The sequence below is a fragment of the Phaethon lepturus genome, unplaced genomic scaffold, assembly GCF_000687285.1.
Source record: "Phaethon lepturus isolate BGI_N335 unplaced genomic scaffold, ASM68728v1 scaffold4852, whole genome shotgun sequence".
Taxonomy (NCBI): domain Eukaryota; kingdom Metazoa; phylum Chordata; class Aves; order Phaethontiformes; family Phaethontidae; genus Phaethon; species Phaethon lepturus.
Genome location: NW_010521096.1, coordinates 36,894 through 54,578, shown reverse-complemented (window position 1 = coordinate 54,578; position 17,685 = coordinate 36,894). Strand labels below are relative to the sequence as shown.

General features: G+C 39.0%; 1 protein-coding gene across 2 annotated transcripts in view; it reads left to right on the top strand.

The window, feature by feature from the left end:
* The first annotated feature begins 349 nt into the window (after positions 1-349).
* Positions 350-17,685, top strand: part of IL16 (interleukin 16) — a 47,167-nt gene continuing 29,831 nt past the window's right edge. For both annotated transcript variants that reach the window (XR_737988.1, XM_010281385.1), the window contains exons 1-3: positions 350-484; positions 10,122-10,175; positions 14,714-15,125. Coding sequence is in view for 1 of the 2 variants with exons in the window: in XM_010281385.1 (XP_010279687.1) it covers positions 10,126-10,175; positions 14,714-15,125 (462 nt within the window). In the remaining variant the exon portion in view is untranslated. The remainder of the gene's footprint in view (positions 485-10,121; positions 10,176-14,713; positions 15,126-17,685) is intronic.

Genomic DNA, 17,685 nt, shown 5'->3' with positions numbered 1-17,685 from the left:
GAGAAGCAATGAGATGATCTAAAATGTTTTAACACATTTTCCATATATTAGTCCTTGGACTAGTTGTGTTTTGCTTTCTTACAACAGACACAAGTCAGTAAAAGTCCAAAAGGAAAGTCTGAGGTTTTACATTTCTGTTTGTGGTACAGGAAAAGGGTTACGATCTCAGTGGTTGATTCAGTGAAATAACATCTCTTTTATACACATCTGCCTAGCAAGTAGGGCGGTAGTTGGAAATACCCAATCTAAAGCATTAAAGATTTGCTGGCAAATAGCAAGGCATTTTCTGCAGAGGAAAAGTTGTTATATTGAGTAGTCACTTTGAATGCTTAGGAGTTACAGTCAAATATCCAAACACTGTGGAGTTACACTGCATTTATTATTTTGTCAAGTATTTAACACACTGGGAATTGACTCTGCTGCATATTTCATATCCAAGAAGGCATGATAATAGTGGATTTAAATCAGAAGATACTTGGCAATGGTAAGTGATATTTTTATAGCAAATTATTTAAGCATCATACAGTCAGCTGTTTTTACATGTCAGTATGTATCATTTTCAACTGTTTTAATTTAAGAATTTAGAAGAGAAACATAAGCAGATAAGAGGTAGAACCAGAGGTGTTTCATAGACTATGATTTTCTCTATCTATTCACTGTCATTGCTGTTTTATTTTTAAATTATATGAGAAAATTGAAGTAAATTATTGTTGCTCAATTATCATCATTATGACTTAAACCAGAGATGCTCTACCTGGAAGTACCTTAATTTAGAATGCTTTTAGTTTGCTGTATAATATTTCTCCTGACACACAAAAAAGCCAGAAGTGTGGACCAGAGCCTTTTGTGAGTTTGTAGCTTTCTTCAGTTTTGAAGGCCTCTCTAAACCTGCGATATTATAAGAGGCAGAAAAGAAACAAAGTCACAAATCAAATGATTCATTACTCAAAAACATTTTAAATCTACAGAATCTCTCTCACTGGCAATTAATCCTCATAAATAAGAGAAATGAATTAATTTCAAAACCAGATAAAAAGGAGAGAATATAGGATTTTTTTTTTTTTTAGCTTTTACTAAGTCCCTTTTTTTCCAGAATTATTTCTAACCTTTCTACTCATTTCAACTCTGCTATGTAACTGCAGGCTATATTCTTTAAATATGTTATTTTTCCTTAAAGCAGCAATGCAGAAAAATGCATTTCTCCATGAGAGCTGCAGAGGGGTAGTATCTAATCCTCTGAAAACGCATACACATTTCCAAATGATTTTAAAATTAAACATTAATATGATTATCTACTAGTTTCAGAGTGTAGTTCCAAGCAAGACATCCAAATGCAGTATTTACTTGAATCTTTGTATGAACTAGCCTATACAGGAAATCAGTAAATTGCTCTGGAGTCTCAGCCTCAAAGGGGATACGTATTTGTTTAGTCATATACTATAAATAACATCTGTAGACTTGAAAACTTGCCAGCATTATTAATGCAGTGTTCACTTAATAGTACCCTTTATTATGAGCCTCATTAGTAACTGATTCATACAGTATGAGCCTACAGAAAAAACATAGGCTAGTATAGCACACACGTGTTGATGATATATTATCCATACTGCCAGCGTAACCTCATTTGTTGTGGAGCTGGTACGCTCTGAGCACGCCGCTCCTGGCGAGCAGCCCTCGGGAGGCGCAGACAGCGCAGCGGCTTCCGGAGCACCCCTCGCTGCTCCTCTGCGGGGGGACTGCTCTCCGGGGGCAGGTGGGGCCAAAGCACTCCCCTCGTCCCCCACCGCACCAGCCCGTGGCTGTGAAGAGATGACATAAAGCTGCAGGGCTGTCAAATTGCTTCAATTTATGCCGGAGGACTGACCCAACAGACGATGGCCTCTTCATCCCTTTCACAGCTCTTTGTTATTGGAGAGCACCAGTGATGTGATCAGCTGCTTTTATTTGCCCAGTGCTGTTATAATATTTATGTTGTCTATATTACAGTATGACACACAAAATAACCTGCATGCTTTATCACATAGAATAAACTTTGTATGCAATAGATTCTGCATAATACAAAATGGGTTGGTGTAGCATATCATTACTTGACACCAGCAAATTCTTACTGTTTTCTGAGAGTTGTTCTTTGTCCCATTAAAAGAGATACCACTTAATTATCTTATAGTACTTTTTGTCAGAGAAATCCCCACACATCCAAGACAGCCACAACCCATTTTCATTGATGAGGACAAGGATTCAGAAGTGAGGGAAAATAAACCTCTCTAAGGTCAAAACAGCAGGTCACCATCAGAGTGGGAAAGACATCTCCACACTCAATAGCGTGTTCTGTGAAAAAATGAGCTGGGGCAGGTTGTTACTGCTTTATAGCGAGTGGTGTGTATTAGATGTGGTTGGTATGGTTTGGTTATAGGTAGTCTACGCCATTGCCCAAGGTTAATTCTGAGCCTAAACTGATACCATCAAGATCTTAATATTTTTCCTTTACCCATTCTATGCATTTAAGCTTCTTTGTTTTAGCCAGAAATAGGAAAAAACCCAACTTTAAAACTCCCGTTCTTGTATGCAACCCCCAAAGTTCTGGGTATTCTTACCTGTTGAATGTTTGTGTCAAGTCTTTTAAGATTCACTCCATGAATTAAAAGACAAACTTTATAATCAGTTTAAAAGATGTTGAAGAAAAATGAAAGAATGAGAATGGAAATCCTGGGTTATGTTGGTGGTTGTATGGTTGTCTTGGAACACAATTTTGGGCAATTCCTTGGGATTTAAATTCCAGAAGAGGATGTTTCTTTTGGGAAATCCAAAGTGAGACAAAGGATATAGTATTAATTCTTCTGGATAGATGCTTAGATATTCTCTGGATCAAAAATAAGAATACATGAGGAAAGGACACTGGAAAATTTGACCTCCCTGAGCATATCTCTGCTCCAGTGCCCAGGTCATTCAGTGGCTGCCCTCAGGACCAAGCCTGCTGTAGTACATGGCATTGCGTGAGCCTCAACATGCTGCTTTGCACATTCACAGACATACCGGCTTTTTGCGCGTATCCAGACAGCCTTTCCAGATAAGTCTATTCACAAGACAGCCTTGTGGTCAGGAGGCAATCTGTCACACAATCCAATCATATAGCTGCTCTTGTCCCCTCCATCAGGCTGCAAAATAAATACAGTACCTATGATCTAAGTCATACCAATTTCTTATGGATTAAGGTATCCCTTCCACTTCCTCGTGCTATGGAGCTTAACTACTTACTATCTGGTAGTAAGTAGTCTTGGACTACAGACACTGTGAACCTAACAGTTATTTTTCCGGTGTTTAAACTGAGGTCATCACAAAAACTGCAATAAAGTTCCATGACACCTCCCACCTCATGGTCCCCCTTACTAATCGTCACAAAATTAATGCTGGGGAAGTCATCATGGGCCTTGACTGTGCCACAACAGTAACAGTCAAGGTCTTTTGGACAAATACAGAAATAAAAGCAAATGAGCATCAGGAGATAGCAATGTTTAAAAGAAATGGTAACTAGATCATTGTTATAATTGTTATCTGAAGATACAGCATGTTTTCAAGATTGGTGGAATAATGTCTTACGTTCAGATTTAGTACTTATTTTAAAATATACGCTTTATCTGGAGCAGAAGTTATTGCAATCAGTACAGGAATTGCAAGTTAAATTTTTCTCTTTGAGAGGTCAATTAGACTAGCTAATTAGAACAACTTCTTCTGGGTTTAAAAGCTGATTCTGTAGGAAAAACGAAATCCAAGATCAGGAATCCTCAGCTGAGATCTCTCAGTCACTGGCTCCAAGCTATGTAACATTAGATACTGCTCTGAAGATGTAGGCTGATTTCAAAACATGGAAGAGAAGTCATCTCCCAAAGACATTAGATCCCAGACTGTTTAGGACCCTACAGTCGATTCCAGCACTGTCTATCACACCTGTGAGCAGGGTGTCATCAGATCTCATGAAGCACCAGAAGCATTGCATTTTATGTCCTATCAGGGAGCTATTTATGTGACAGATTATACTGTTTCATCCATGAGAAACCTGTAAAATAATCTAGTCTCATCTTGCTGTCAGCAATAACGCTCGTAATGTATGGTGTGCATTATGACTAAAGTTAGTGTTAAAAGCTACAGTATTGCAGAAGTTAAGAGCAAGAGAGCTGCCATTGGAGCTTTACACTGTTATCTTCAACACCACAAAAAACCCCATCTGCTCAGCTTCATTCTGATTGTCACAGCCTTAGAGATAAAGTAAAGCAGCAGAAATGTGAAGGGTCCTCAAGACTTCTTTAATGCAGTGTTAAGCAGCAGCCTGTATTAAGTAGCTTTGCCTCTGCCAGGCACCAGGAATGACAAACACAGAGAAGTAGCTAATCCTAAAGCCTTGCAGTTGAAATGACAACAGTACTTATAAACGTGGTAAAGTCATCTTACGCAGGCATAGATATCCAAGAGAAGAGATTGTGTAATCCCTCATCAATCACTGACAATGCTAATTAAAGCAAACAAACAAAAAACCCTCCCAAACCAAAAAACTCCTTAATAACCCCTCCTAAAAAAACCAACAAAACAAACCCCCAAACGGACAAACCCAACAACCAAGACAGTACCGTGCATGCTATCTGTGAAATGCTAAAGGATAACAAGCCTGTCACTTCAGCGAGACTGAGATCAGGCTGCTGTAGAAAGTGGTGCCTGAGTCAGAGTGTAAAATATAGAGCAAATTCTGCCACTGGTACTCAGACAGACTAGATATATTCACCTTTTCAGTACTTCCATTCATTCATATCTGGCTGTTCAAGGAGTAAAGGAAAAGGTAGTAGCGACGTATATGACAGAATCCAACACAGACTCACAATAAAATGTAAAACCAGACAGGTCTAAATACTCCTTTTATACTGAACTCAGAAAAAATAGAGAGGAAATTTCAAATGATTTTTGTATGTGGAGTAAGTTAATTTTTCTTTTACTCTTTACTTTTTTTCCTGATAAATCATAGTTTTGGCAATTGATAATTCTCCTTTCATTCAACCTAAAGGGCCCCTTATGTCAGCCTACAGTTCAGGGGAATATAAATCAAAAGGAATGCAAAGTCAGGTGAAAAAGGAACATTATGTGACTGGAAATGTGGAAAGAAAAGGTAAAGTCATAACTTTTTAAAATATTTTTTTTTAAACTAGAATGACACCATACAGGGGAGCTTACATAATGTTTTTACTACTCTGGTGCTGCAATAAGGTATAAACTGTGTATCGGTCAATGGCTTTGAAAAAATTGATAGACCTTTTCTGCAGTACCAGATATTTAGCAACTTCATAGCTCACACAAATATTCTGTAGCATTTCTCCAAGCCCAACATAATAACATAAAACATAGTCTATATACCCAGTACAAAAATAATAAAATATCAAACAAAACCCACAACACTTTGTTAAAAGGATACCATTCTTGCTATGCCTCAGATACCACACCATGGCTACGGTCAATGCTCTTTACAGTGATAGTGCTGTAATTTTTCAATCACACACTCTTAAGACAATACTTACACAGATCACAAGGGCTACTCTTTCTGTAAACAAAGCATGGTATGTACACAGTAATATATTCTTCATAGAGTTCTAGGATATGTTCTAACGATGGGGCAAAAATACTTTTTGATGCATGTACGCTTAATATTAGACCCTCTTCCCTGGTACTATATAAGCAATATTTCACAGCTTATCTCTAAGGTACTGCAACAAGTAAGGACACCAGAATAAGGTTAGCAATCATGCGGAGTGTTGAGTGCATGTCATGCAACACAAGCATATTTGGTAAAACAAGGTCTAGGAACTTTTATTAACTCACAGAAAGGCAATTCGCTGGAAAACAGTCTAGAAGGCTGCAGAGCTGGATACCATTATGAAAGAATCAGGTAATAAAGTTCAAAAAAGGAAGTGGATTTTTGAAAAAAGATCTGAAGAAAAAGGAGGAGATATAAACATATGAAAGCAGCATGAAGTTGAGAGAAAGGAGAAGTAAAAGATGAAAAGATAAAAGTATGTACAAGATCGAGGATGACATCAGTACAGAGATCAATGAGAAAAGGATTCTACAGAGACTTGAAGATCAGGATATTTTTCCTAGTACAAGAACTGAACAAATCTTAGAGGCAGTGAGTTTAAAACAATTACAAGGAAGTACATTTTTATGTAACACATGAAACTCATTGCCTCTGGATACTCTTGAAATCAAAAGCTTAATGGAAGCCAGAAATGGATAAATTACAGTTACATTACACAGGATTCATTTCATCTGTAGAAGAAAAAAAAAAAAAACTTTGTGCTTCCTGGCAAAGTTAGGTATTAAGTGACGAAAGGAATTAGAAAGAGATTTACCTAATTTGACATAATGTAATACTTATCCATTATGGGGCAGCTGTAGCTTCTGCTAAAACAAGACTATCCAATCATAACGTAAAAAGCTTCAGCAAATTTGGAATACATACAAAACCTCAGGATGCCAGCCTACTCTTACCAATAAGGCACTCGGAAGAAACACTTCCTGAAAGCAAGCTCTCTCCTGAATTTTTTTTTTTTTTTTCTTTTTACAAGGTAATCCCTTTGAAGCGATTGCTATTAGCCATTGCTGGAGAAGGATACTGGATTAATGGTGCTTACAGGGTGACGCAACATGCCATGTTGCTATGTTTTGATGGATGGAAGGGCAGAGTGAAAGTTGCGAAACCCGAGACAGAGATGACTAATCCAGTCCTGGCTTAGCAGCAATGAGGGAATGGATTGTCCTCTGCAACATAGCTGTTGTCTGGGGTATGGGAAAATGTGAAAATTGTCACTGTGTTTAAGGCAACAGTAATTCATCAATTTGCTGAGCAACATAAGGACAGGATGAAAACTAGAACACTCCAAACTAATGGCTTTTTTTCCTATTCACACAAGCAGTATTTGGAGTTGGGTGGAGATCAGGACTGAAGCTAAACTCCATCATTACTTAGATTTGCTTTGCCCAGTACTAATGTTCTGTTTAAATTTATACGCTCCTTTTTGGAAAAGGTTATCACCAGTAGCAACAGGCAAAATATTTAGTACTAAATAGTCTGCATATTTGTCCTCTAGAATCCAAACCTTAGATATGGAAAATAATTTGGGGAAAAGAGGGATCAGCTCCTGTATCTGCTATGGTTCCAGACACATCCTGATTTTAGTCAGACACAAGAGCACAACTGTCGTAAAAAATAAATTCAATGGCTCCTCTATTTCCTTTTCCCACCTCCAATAGACACTAACTCCAGAGGTCAGAAAAGTTCATCCATTTTATGGTAATTGAACCCTATCCCAGGGCAGAATTACCACTACCTATGAATGGCACTGTCTGACTTCTATTCTGAAGCAAGAGTTGCTGCCCCTTCTGCATGCTATTCCCTTTAACTGCAGATATTGTTTTCATCAACTCACCTCTTGGGGTGACATCTCTGTCCCACTGAAATCAAAGGCAAAACCGCTAACTTCAAAGTGCTCATGATTTCTGCTCTCTTCTGTTCCATACATTAATTATGCTTTAGGCTTCAAGTATTTCCTTTTATATGTCTGACCTCTCTTCATTTTACAGTATTCTTCTTCTCCTGTCCCTCACATGAGAAGGCAGTAAATAAACCCAGCTGATTTTCCTTAGAGTACCTATTATCTCGTAAGTCTTTATCAAGGCAGCTCCTGTCTGCAAAGGAGAGTCCTCATCATTTCAATCTTTTAACACAAAATTCCAACCTCTGATCAGTGTTTGTTGCCCTTTTCCTGGTACAATACCTTCGAGCTAAGTAATGAAGATTGACCACAGTATCCAATATCAAAGCATACCATTAATGCAACATGGCAGGCACAGAAGTTCTCTCCCTCTCTCCTTTTCCTTATGGTTTTCAAAAAACATGCTTTTCTGTTCACCGCTGGGCAGTGAACAATTACTCTACAGAGAAGATGGAAAAAACTGCAAAAGGTTAGAGTGAAAGAACATGAAAAAATGGCCCCTCCTTGTGATATTTATGTTTCTGCTGCTGGCCCTGGCAGAAGTCCAGATCCTGAATGAACAAAACTCCCGGTGGTTTAGGGACTACAGTACTCAGCCCATAGTCAGGAAATGCAATGGCATGTGACAAGGGGAAGAAATAAAAAAGCTTTCCAATGCTTTTAAGCTTTCAGCTCAATCAGTTTGTATCAAAACTCAGGGGCTGTAGAGATTTTGCGTGAATGAGTTATCTATTGCTAAACAAAAACATGTGTGTGTTACAGCGTAAGACAGTTAAGTGGTAAACAGTACGTGGCTTTGCTTCCCCGCTAATATTTCATTTTTACAGTACTAGCACCATAAAACCCCATTTTATGTACAAGGCCACTGTCCTCTCTATTCAAATACAGTGAGGAACTGTTTCCAAAAACACAAAATCAGCTCCCTATTTCTCCTCCTTTCCGGGAAAGCTACTTGATAACTGTTGTTCACGACTCAATGTCAAATCATGGTTCTTCTACAAGATTATAATTTAAGAGAGTTGGGTAATGTTCCATGTTTATTGTCATCCAATGATCCAGGTTAAAACCATTTCCTTCACAACAGTTTTCCTTCGGGCAACTAATATCCTGAAAACCTAATTGTTGGGAAAATAATGTCAAATTATTTTCTTTTTGTAAACACTTAAAATATGAATTAGCCACAATTGTATTATTGGGAACAGAGGGCTTTGAGGCTCCTATAGACACTGTACAGAGCAGAGATTTCATCTACACTTTTTCTCCCAGTACATACATTGTTGTCATGGGGCAGATGCTTGTCTTCACAGTCCATGTTTTATCTGGAAGACACAGGACCACTAAACATGAGGCCATATCAGTGCAATACTTTAAACCTATTTTATAATTTCTCTCTCTTTTGCGAGTTTAGTGACAGACCAGTAAAACCAGGACCTTCAAGCCACAGAACACAGAAGGCAGCAGGTGTCTAAGCACTCTGTTGTTGACCATTTCCATGACCAGATAGGGCCAGCTGTAAAATTCAGGTTGCTGTTTACATTTTCCTGAAAAGTATAGGATTTATAGTTTGTGAGAACATACCAAATAGGCCTCACTATTTCAATAAACTAATATTAACTGTTTCAGAGACAATTCTTTCTGTTATGGATTTTTTTTTTTAATTACAAACTCCTTATGTATCTTATTATACAAATTCATTGAGAGAAAGTAGGTTTCTGCAGCAAGATTTTTATTTGTCAGTGTGAGCAGAACTGAGGATCAACAGGTGGGGACTGACACACTGATCTGTGTGATCGATGAAAAACAGCTAAGTGTCCCTAGGGATGCGGCAGAAAGGTGATTGCTGGCTTCCACAATTGATGGTAGATGCAACTCAAGCAGTGTTTCGTGGGGGGAGTTGCCACAATGGTAGAATAGACTGTGAACCACTGACTTGTCAGAAAATGAAAGGTGTAACCGAGGCAATTTGCAGTCCAAGGCACAGTTGTTCTTTATGAGAAAAGGCAACAATTTTCTGAGTCCTTGATCAGGTTGGATCACAAAATTGTGGTCTAACCCACAGAGGGGACGTTAAAGGGCTCATGCCACTTCACGGTGTACAATGCAAGGGTTTGGCATTCAAAAGCAGCTCCTATTATGTTTTGCTTCTGGAGCAGAAGTGGCCTATGAAATTCTTACTACCTTAATGTTTAAAATGTCTGCTAAAAATTATGAGAAACATGCTTGCCATCTTGGCCTCCAGCAGGAAATCCTGCACTTGATTAGCACAGATTCTGGCTGGCCCCCTTCGCCTCCCCCAAGTAGGTTTAACACGCCTGAACCCCATCAATCCTAGGACCAGAGAGCGATGGGTAAAAACAAATGACACAAACTCCTTAAATGGCCTTGCCTTCCCCGGGTAGCTGGGAGCCTGCTGGAAACAGTTTCCCCAATGCTTCATCCCAATGCTTTTGTTTATCTATCCTTGCTGACATTTTCTTCAATTAGGAAACAATAGCTCCGTTCCAATGTACTGAGCAGAATTACTGAAACCGAGTCACGTGACACCATGAGAGTGTGTTTTCAATTATTCACTGTGTCTTTTTTTGCCAGGCCTATGAAGAGGAACAGCCTTCTGCAGGAGTCAGGTTTGTCTGCCTTGCTGTTGTAAGTTCCTCCTTTTGATTTTTTATTTTGCAATTAAGGATTTTTAAATTTAAAAAAAATTTTTAACAGTAAATTCAACTCTCCAAGAATTTCTTACTCTGTATTAGAGAACTTCCAAATCTCTAACTCTTCCTACTGCCTGGAAATCCTAGACATCTGCAATAACTCAGTGCTAATAGTATTGCTCAGTAATGAATCTGACAGAGATCACAAGGTCTAGATTAAAATGGGATGCAAGATACCATGCTGTTAGCACTTGGTAATCTAAAACTCATCTTGTTCTTGCTAGTAAAGAAAAGTTCTATCTTTCCTACTGTCTGGTTTACAGCAGAGCATTCATATGCAATCTGGGAGCTACACCAAATTATTTGCATCTTGTAAATGCTTGGTTTAATATCCAACCAAAAATTTGAACCAAATGGGCACAGCTCAAATAATGTATTTTGTTTGCAGAAGACAGACCAAGTTAGGGCTTTTTAGACTTAAAGCTGGAAAAACAAACTTGGGGGGAAAAAAAAAAGCAGCAGAGAAGGAACATTTGGTTTGCATTACAAACCACAGACAACTTCCATCAGGCATGCTGGAGGTATAAGAATGGCAAGAGAAAATGACAAGCAGTGAGTGCACTGGAGGAAAAGATGAATGGTTTGGAGAATTGACTTTGAAGTAATTGTCCATGCCACCAATACCTTGAATTAAATTTGGTGAAAGATAGCAACGAATCACAAAGATTCTCTAGCACTTGTGATGTTGTTTTCTATGTACAATAATATTTCTGGATTTTTTATTGGAAAATTTATAGACTATGTTTTTGGTACCTCCTATATTTCTGTCACTTATGCAACCCTGAATCAGCAGCTCTGGAAAGGATGTTGCCTTAGTTAAGATGGGCTGTGATCTAATACTTAGAGCAAGTACTTAACTGGAAGTCTTCAGGTCTACGGGTTTTATTTTCACCTCAGCCCGCTGGCTTGCTTTGAGATACTAGGTAAGTCACTCAGGGTTAAACTTGGTTGGCCGATGGAGCTCAGATGGGGGTGGGGGTGGAGGAAATAGCTGATGCAGCAGGGCCAGAGAGATGTTCCCTCTGCATAAAGTAAAATTCCTCAGGAGCATTGCAGGGAGGGTGGGATGGCAGAATGCACTTAAAACAATGCTTCCTTCACTGTTTCAACAGGTGCTTCTTGTGTGTTCTCTGCATCCCAGATGCTTATCACAGTCAGAGAGGCACCTCTTGGAGCATTTAGCACTGATGGCAGTACTGCCTCTTATGCTCAGCAGCTTCAGGCACAGGGAGAAAGGGCTCCTGCACCTCTCCGTCCTTCATTCTAGCAAGCTGGTCTCCGGAGAGCTGTATTTTGACCATTAAGCTATCAAGTCCTCTGCTTACCCATGTGCTTAATAGCTCTTCTTTAATTCTTTCTCTTTGGGGAAGTAAGAGTGCAGTTAATGTTTGTACAACATTGAAATCCTTGAATGACAAGTGCTATTTTATTTTCCCCCCTAGGCAAGATTGTTTAGGTCCGAGTGTGTAACTTGGGCTCATTTCTGACCTTCTTATTGCTAATGTCTAATAGCGGTTGCCAGAATTGCAGAAGGAGCAACAATCCCTGCTGCAGACTTTCAAGTGATGTGCATTCCATATACCTTCATCAAGTTAGCCCTGTTGCTTCCTATCCAGGTGCAGAGGGGAGGTACTTGCAGAAGTTCCCCTCATCCTAGCCATCCTATTGTTTTTTCAACTCTGTATTCTGGTCTAGTGTGCCAGACTGCATTTTTACCTACTTTCAGGTGTACAGAAAAAGTAACATCAAGATTTACAAGATTAATTTCCTAATACACTGGGAATGCTAACAGTGATTTCCCAGCTCAAAACTTGCAATTAGGTATATATGTATTATGGTAGACTAAAGCTTTAGGGTTAACAAAACACTAAGAATTGTCTTTTCAAAAATAAACAAACAAATTCTCCAAACCTTGAAAGTCTTCATGTATTAGTAGGGATGAGAGTCAGCTTTTAACTAATGCAATCAACAAAAAAAAGCATACAAAAATTGCAAACTTGTGATGCTGAATTACACCAATAACTACATATTTTAGTTCTCAAAATTATTGTTCTAATATAATTCATATCACTTTTCATCTCTTACTTAAAAATAAATTACTGCATAGAGGTTCTGAAAAGTAGTTTCTTTCAATAGCGCAGGAAGGGAGATTAATCCTGCAGAAATAAGACCCCATGTCAACCACAAAGTTGAGGTGTTAAACTGCTTCGATGTCATACCTTTCCCCATCCACTCTGGCTTCTGTATCCTTACACATAGGTTTAGATGTCCTTTTATTCAGCATGTGCTCTCCTGCTCGTAACAGGAAAGGAGCGTGTCTGTGCTGTTGGGCAGTCCCCCATCCACGCCATGGCTGCATTCAGCCATGGTTGCAAATCTTGTTATTTGTAAGAAAAGAGGCTACTCTGGGGCGGGGGGGAGGAAGTAGAACATTCTGTGTACTGAAGGGAACAGAGAATATGATAGTTCAGTTTGACCCTTAAAGCTTCCCTTATGCCAGCGTGGGGGAGGCTGGGATCCCAGTAACCTCAGTATCCTGTGGGGTGAGACTCTCCCAGAGGAGTGGAGAGGATCCCAAAGACAGACAGGAGAGGGGCAGAAAACATACCAGCATTGTGGAACTGGAGATGTTCTCTGGATACTTTCAAACTTAAACTTTGCCCTGGAGTAGTGTCCTGAAATCTGACGAGTTCCAGTACTCAGGGCATGAGTTTCTGAGGTGTTAGGCATTTTGTTTTGCAAAAGAGACATCAGGGAGCAGAGCAATATTAGGACTGGTACAATGGAAAATAAGTTATTAGGGAAGGCTGTAGGAGCATTACCTATCAAAATGCCAGAAAGGACTGTGCAAATAAACAACCTTCTCCCTGGGAGATGAAGGGACCTCTTTTCTGCTCCTGAAAAATCTATGTGCAAATTTTTTTTTTTTTTACAAATCCAAATTCAGATTCACGCTGAATTGTGTATTTCTCTAGCAATGCCATATACCTCATTTAGACAGGTACTCAATGGCATAGTGTTTATCATCTGGCTTTGTTTTTCCCAGTTACTTTGGCGGCGGGGGGAGCACCAAAACAGAAGAATAATCCTGTAGATTCATTATAAGCCTAGCTTGGATTTATTATATGAATCTGGCTTGGTCAGAACTTGCAGGCCTGTTTTTATTGTTGTGGCTGTAAGAAGCCTTTAGAAAATCTGATGCCTTCTATTTCTGTATCACCAGTGGCATTTCAGGTACAAAGTGTATACATACCTACCTAATTCTGCACGGAAGCAGGGAAAAAACCAAACAAGTAAACACAACAACCCAGTTTAAAGCACAATGTACAACATTTTTCTCTCAATAGTATACTTGAGAAATGCTTTTCAAATTACATTGGTTTTCAGTTTTCTGTATAACACCTATAGCATCTTTGATATGCAAATCCTTCAGTTTCAACAGATATTTTCTCTGGAATGGCAGCATACAGTACAGTTAGGTACTGTGAAAAGAATAGAACAGTTTGTATAAAAAAATATTATAATAAAAATTGAGTACGTCAAAGTAATTAATTTAGACTTCCGCTTATTAAATTTTCAGCACTGACACATACCTACCAAAATATTTCTAGAAAAATTTCTGAAATAAAAAGGAAACAGTTTAACAAAGCTCCCCTTTGTTATAACACACTCATCACTTTACTCATTTTGCAAAAGCTCAAGCTGTTGCCACATTTTGATCGTATAGCATTTCTTCCATTTCATCTTAATTTTGTATGTTGAATCATATGCTGAAACAAACCATTTCTGTAATGGGACACTTTTTGATCGATGTATTGGAGCTGTATTCCTTTATAGAGTTCAATCCCTAATCAGATATTCACATCTTAAGTGCTTTGCTGGATCTGTCTGTTACTGTTAAATGCATGGTCTTAAGTGAGTTCTGCTCTGCAAAGGTAGGAGTTTTATAGCAGCCTGACATTCCTTACTCTCTCATGGCTAAGATCTACTTTTGCTAAACCACTTACAAATCAGAAGTGCCAGGCAGAGAATGTAACCTCGACAATTTGATTAATCTTCTTTGAATTATAGTGGTTTCATGAATCAAACTTCAGAAGGAGCTTCCTCTTTCCAAATAACGTTAGGAGGATAGAATAATGCTTTTAAAGTATCTTCCTTTTCAATTTGGGATTTCAACATGCAAATTCAGCAGAAGCCCAAAGGAAGCAGCACAATGGAAGCATCAAAAACATTTATTAAAAGCACTCCATTGTGCTTGGGGAGCATGGGAAGAGAATGAAAAGGTGAAGGAGAATTTAGTAGTGCACTGCACAGAAACAGAATTAGCAAGTCATAAGATATCACGTGGCTGTTAGCAGACTGAAAGGCTCTGTTGATTCGATTTATTCATTAGGGCTTTTCAGTAGTGTAGGTTATTAAGTGGGAGAAAGTGGGGTATATTACAACTTACTTTTTATATTTCCTTTCCTGGAGGATACTTAGCACCAGAGAAGCGGAGAAAGTTATTGAAAGTATCATGCCGCATAAATGGGAGAACGATAGGAAAAAGAGCAGCACCACCAGCTCTCTGAAGATGGATCGAAAGAGCAATGCTGGGAACAGGAAGTCAAGAAAGTTTCGCTCCATTTCAAGATCACTTATACTTTGCAATGCCAAAAACAGTGATGATGGGTCAAGTCCTGATGAGAAATACCCTGATCCCTTTGAGATTTCTACCAGTTGGGGTCAAGAGGATTTTGACTGCTGTCCTAGAACACAACTGTCACACACATCAGAGACAGAAGAGAGCCCACCTGATCCTCCGTGTGTGATCACCAGCATGGTCCAGTCCAGAGCTGCAGCAAATGACAACTGCAACAACATGAGAAGAAATTTACTCACCAAGGTAGGCAACTCAGTGCAGCATATTATAACGTTTCCCATTGCAATAGTTCCTAAATGGATTAATTCATACTTCTCAGGAACACAGGATTCTACTTGGCATTTTCAGAGCCTATGAGCCTGCAGTGTTCCTGCTCTGTATAAACCGCATGAAAATATATTAGCTTCCCTGCTGTGCTGTTACACTCTTCTGATTGACGTTCTGCTGAAATCAGTGACTGCTAGGCCACTCAGTGTATTCAGACTAGCACAGCTGGTGCTTTCTACCTGTAACATAGTATTCAGCACAAAATATAAAACTGTCACTATAGTAAAGTTCATTTGTAAAGTGTGATACCATGAGATCTCACAAGCTATGCAAATATGAATTATATTAATACTATGAAAGACACAGGAGATTCAGCAGGCAGATGTTCTTTCTCTCTGATTCAGGAAGGAGGTAGTTATGGCTCTAAAACCACCAGAGATGTCACTTTTTCCTAGAGGTGTAAAACTCTTAACAGCCTCATGTTACAATATTATTCTTTAATCGAGAAGTGATTGTATTAACCCTAATGATCTGAACAATTTTTTAGTCTGAGCAATATTTTAGATGTCTTTAGAAAGTTCTTTTTCAGTGACATATCTTAATTTTTCCACTTTCTCTCTACCTGTTGGTGTGATGTGTAAAAGGGACCTTACTGCAAGTATGATGTCTTTTAATACAATTTTTGTCCTTCTGGCGCCTCCTTTATTATATGCCTTTTGCCTGTGCAAAGAGTGGGTTATGTGAAAGAACTGATTCACTTAAAATATTTCTTTCTTATATATTCTATACTTTACATACTTTCAATATAAATTGGCTAAAACTAGACCGCTATGTCTAAATACACAGCGGCATAGTGGTACTGAAAATCAGAATCTTCCCTTACTCAAGTTTCTTGCTAATGATCACAGCATGCAGCCCAATATTGCAAAGACTGCAGCAGGACACAATTCTGGATGTGAGCCCCCAGCAAAGTCCTAGCATGAGGACAAAAACAACCTAACTCTCTATTTCATTCTGACAGAAAGCATAAATAGGTGACACTGACCTAAGTCCCAAAATACACTCGGTCACTGGCAAAACCATACCACCTTCTCCCTTCTGGAAACAGTCCATATGCCCTCTGCTGATTTCCTTCTGTGAGCGAAGAAGGAGCTGGCCTCTGTGGACTCCCCTCTCTTCTCTTTTAAGAAAGCTGAAGCACTTTCTTAGGTGTGTGTCAGCTGCCACATTCTACTTGCTTGCAAACCTCCAAAATATGCAGGGCTCCAATAACCGTTGTGATCTATATACATATGAAACTACTCAGTATCTTATTGCACACTGTAAGTTTAGGTAATTTCTTTTATAGCTGGCAAGCAACTCAAATAGGGATCTGGGGAACAGAATAAGTCTCATAACTAATGCCATTGCACAGATAAAATATAACTGCTAAGTGTGTAAATCCACTCTTAGGCTGGTGTGTTAATGTCACTGAATAGGATGCATCAGGAGCCTGGATGGATGGTGACATAAATTAGTCAGTAACCCAGCCCCTTACACAGCAGCGTTTGGGTTGCTTAGTGCCATTGTAGACAATGGGTACATAAAATTCCTTCTCCAGAGCTCTCATAGCAATATAAACCTCTTCAGATGCTACTTTCTAGTCTTCCATACCTTTCAGAGTCACGGATCACCGAACAATTCTAAAAAGTCTTATCTCAGCATGCTAAATAGGATGAACTTTGGTAACAGCGACACTGACCTTATCCTCTATTACTGTTGCTGAGGTTTTGCCCTGTATTATGAAAGCAGTGATCTCTATCTTCCATAAGGCACAAGCCTGTCAGAACAATCTTCCTGTACCACTTGTCTTGGAGAGCTTAAGCTTAAAACCTCTCTCTTTAAGAAAGGAGTCAACAAGCATTTTTCAAGTCCCAGCATAACACTCGCTCTCTCCATCCCCATGTGACACTTTAGAAATTCATGATGTGTGACTCAGAACTGAAGGATCCTTGTCTTTGTTCAAGAAAATTGATTCCATTTTTTCTGTGGTGTTGCTGAGGATATTCCACTATTATTCTGCTTTCCAGCGCCTGCAGCCCTAAGCATGACTCTGAAGGTGCTAATAACTCCCACAGAACTGAACAACTTAATTTTTGCTGTCATATTAGAAGGAGAAAAGAATGTTTAAAAGTCCTACATGACTTAATGCTCCCTTCTCCAGAGCTATGGGGCAACCTGGAACACCGGTATTCCAAATACTAGTTCCTCTCTTCTGTTCAAAAACTGAAGTATCTCTCTGAGCCATACTCAGCCCACTGCATGGGATTCACTATTGCATTAAGCATGAGCAAATCAAACAGTGTTTCAGGACTTCTGCATATGTATTAGAAGCACATTTTCCTGACTCCAAAAATCTTTAGGATCCAAAACAGTCAGTTCTATGTCCCATTACTAACAGTCTGAGAAACTAGGTCCTATTTACAACAAGGAAATGAGAGGTAAGAGGAGGATTTTTGAAGAGAGAGCATCTATGCATCATGACATCAATTCCCTT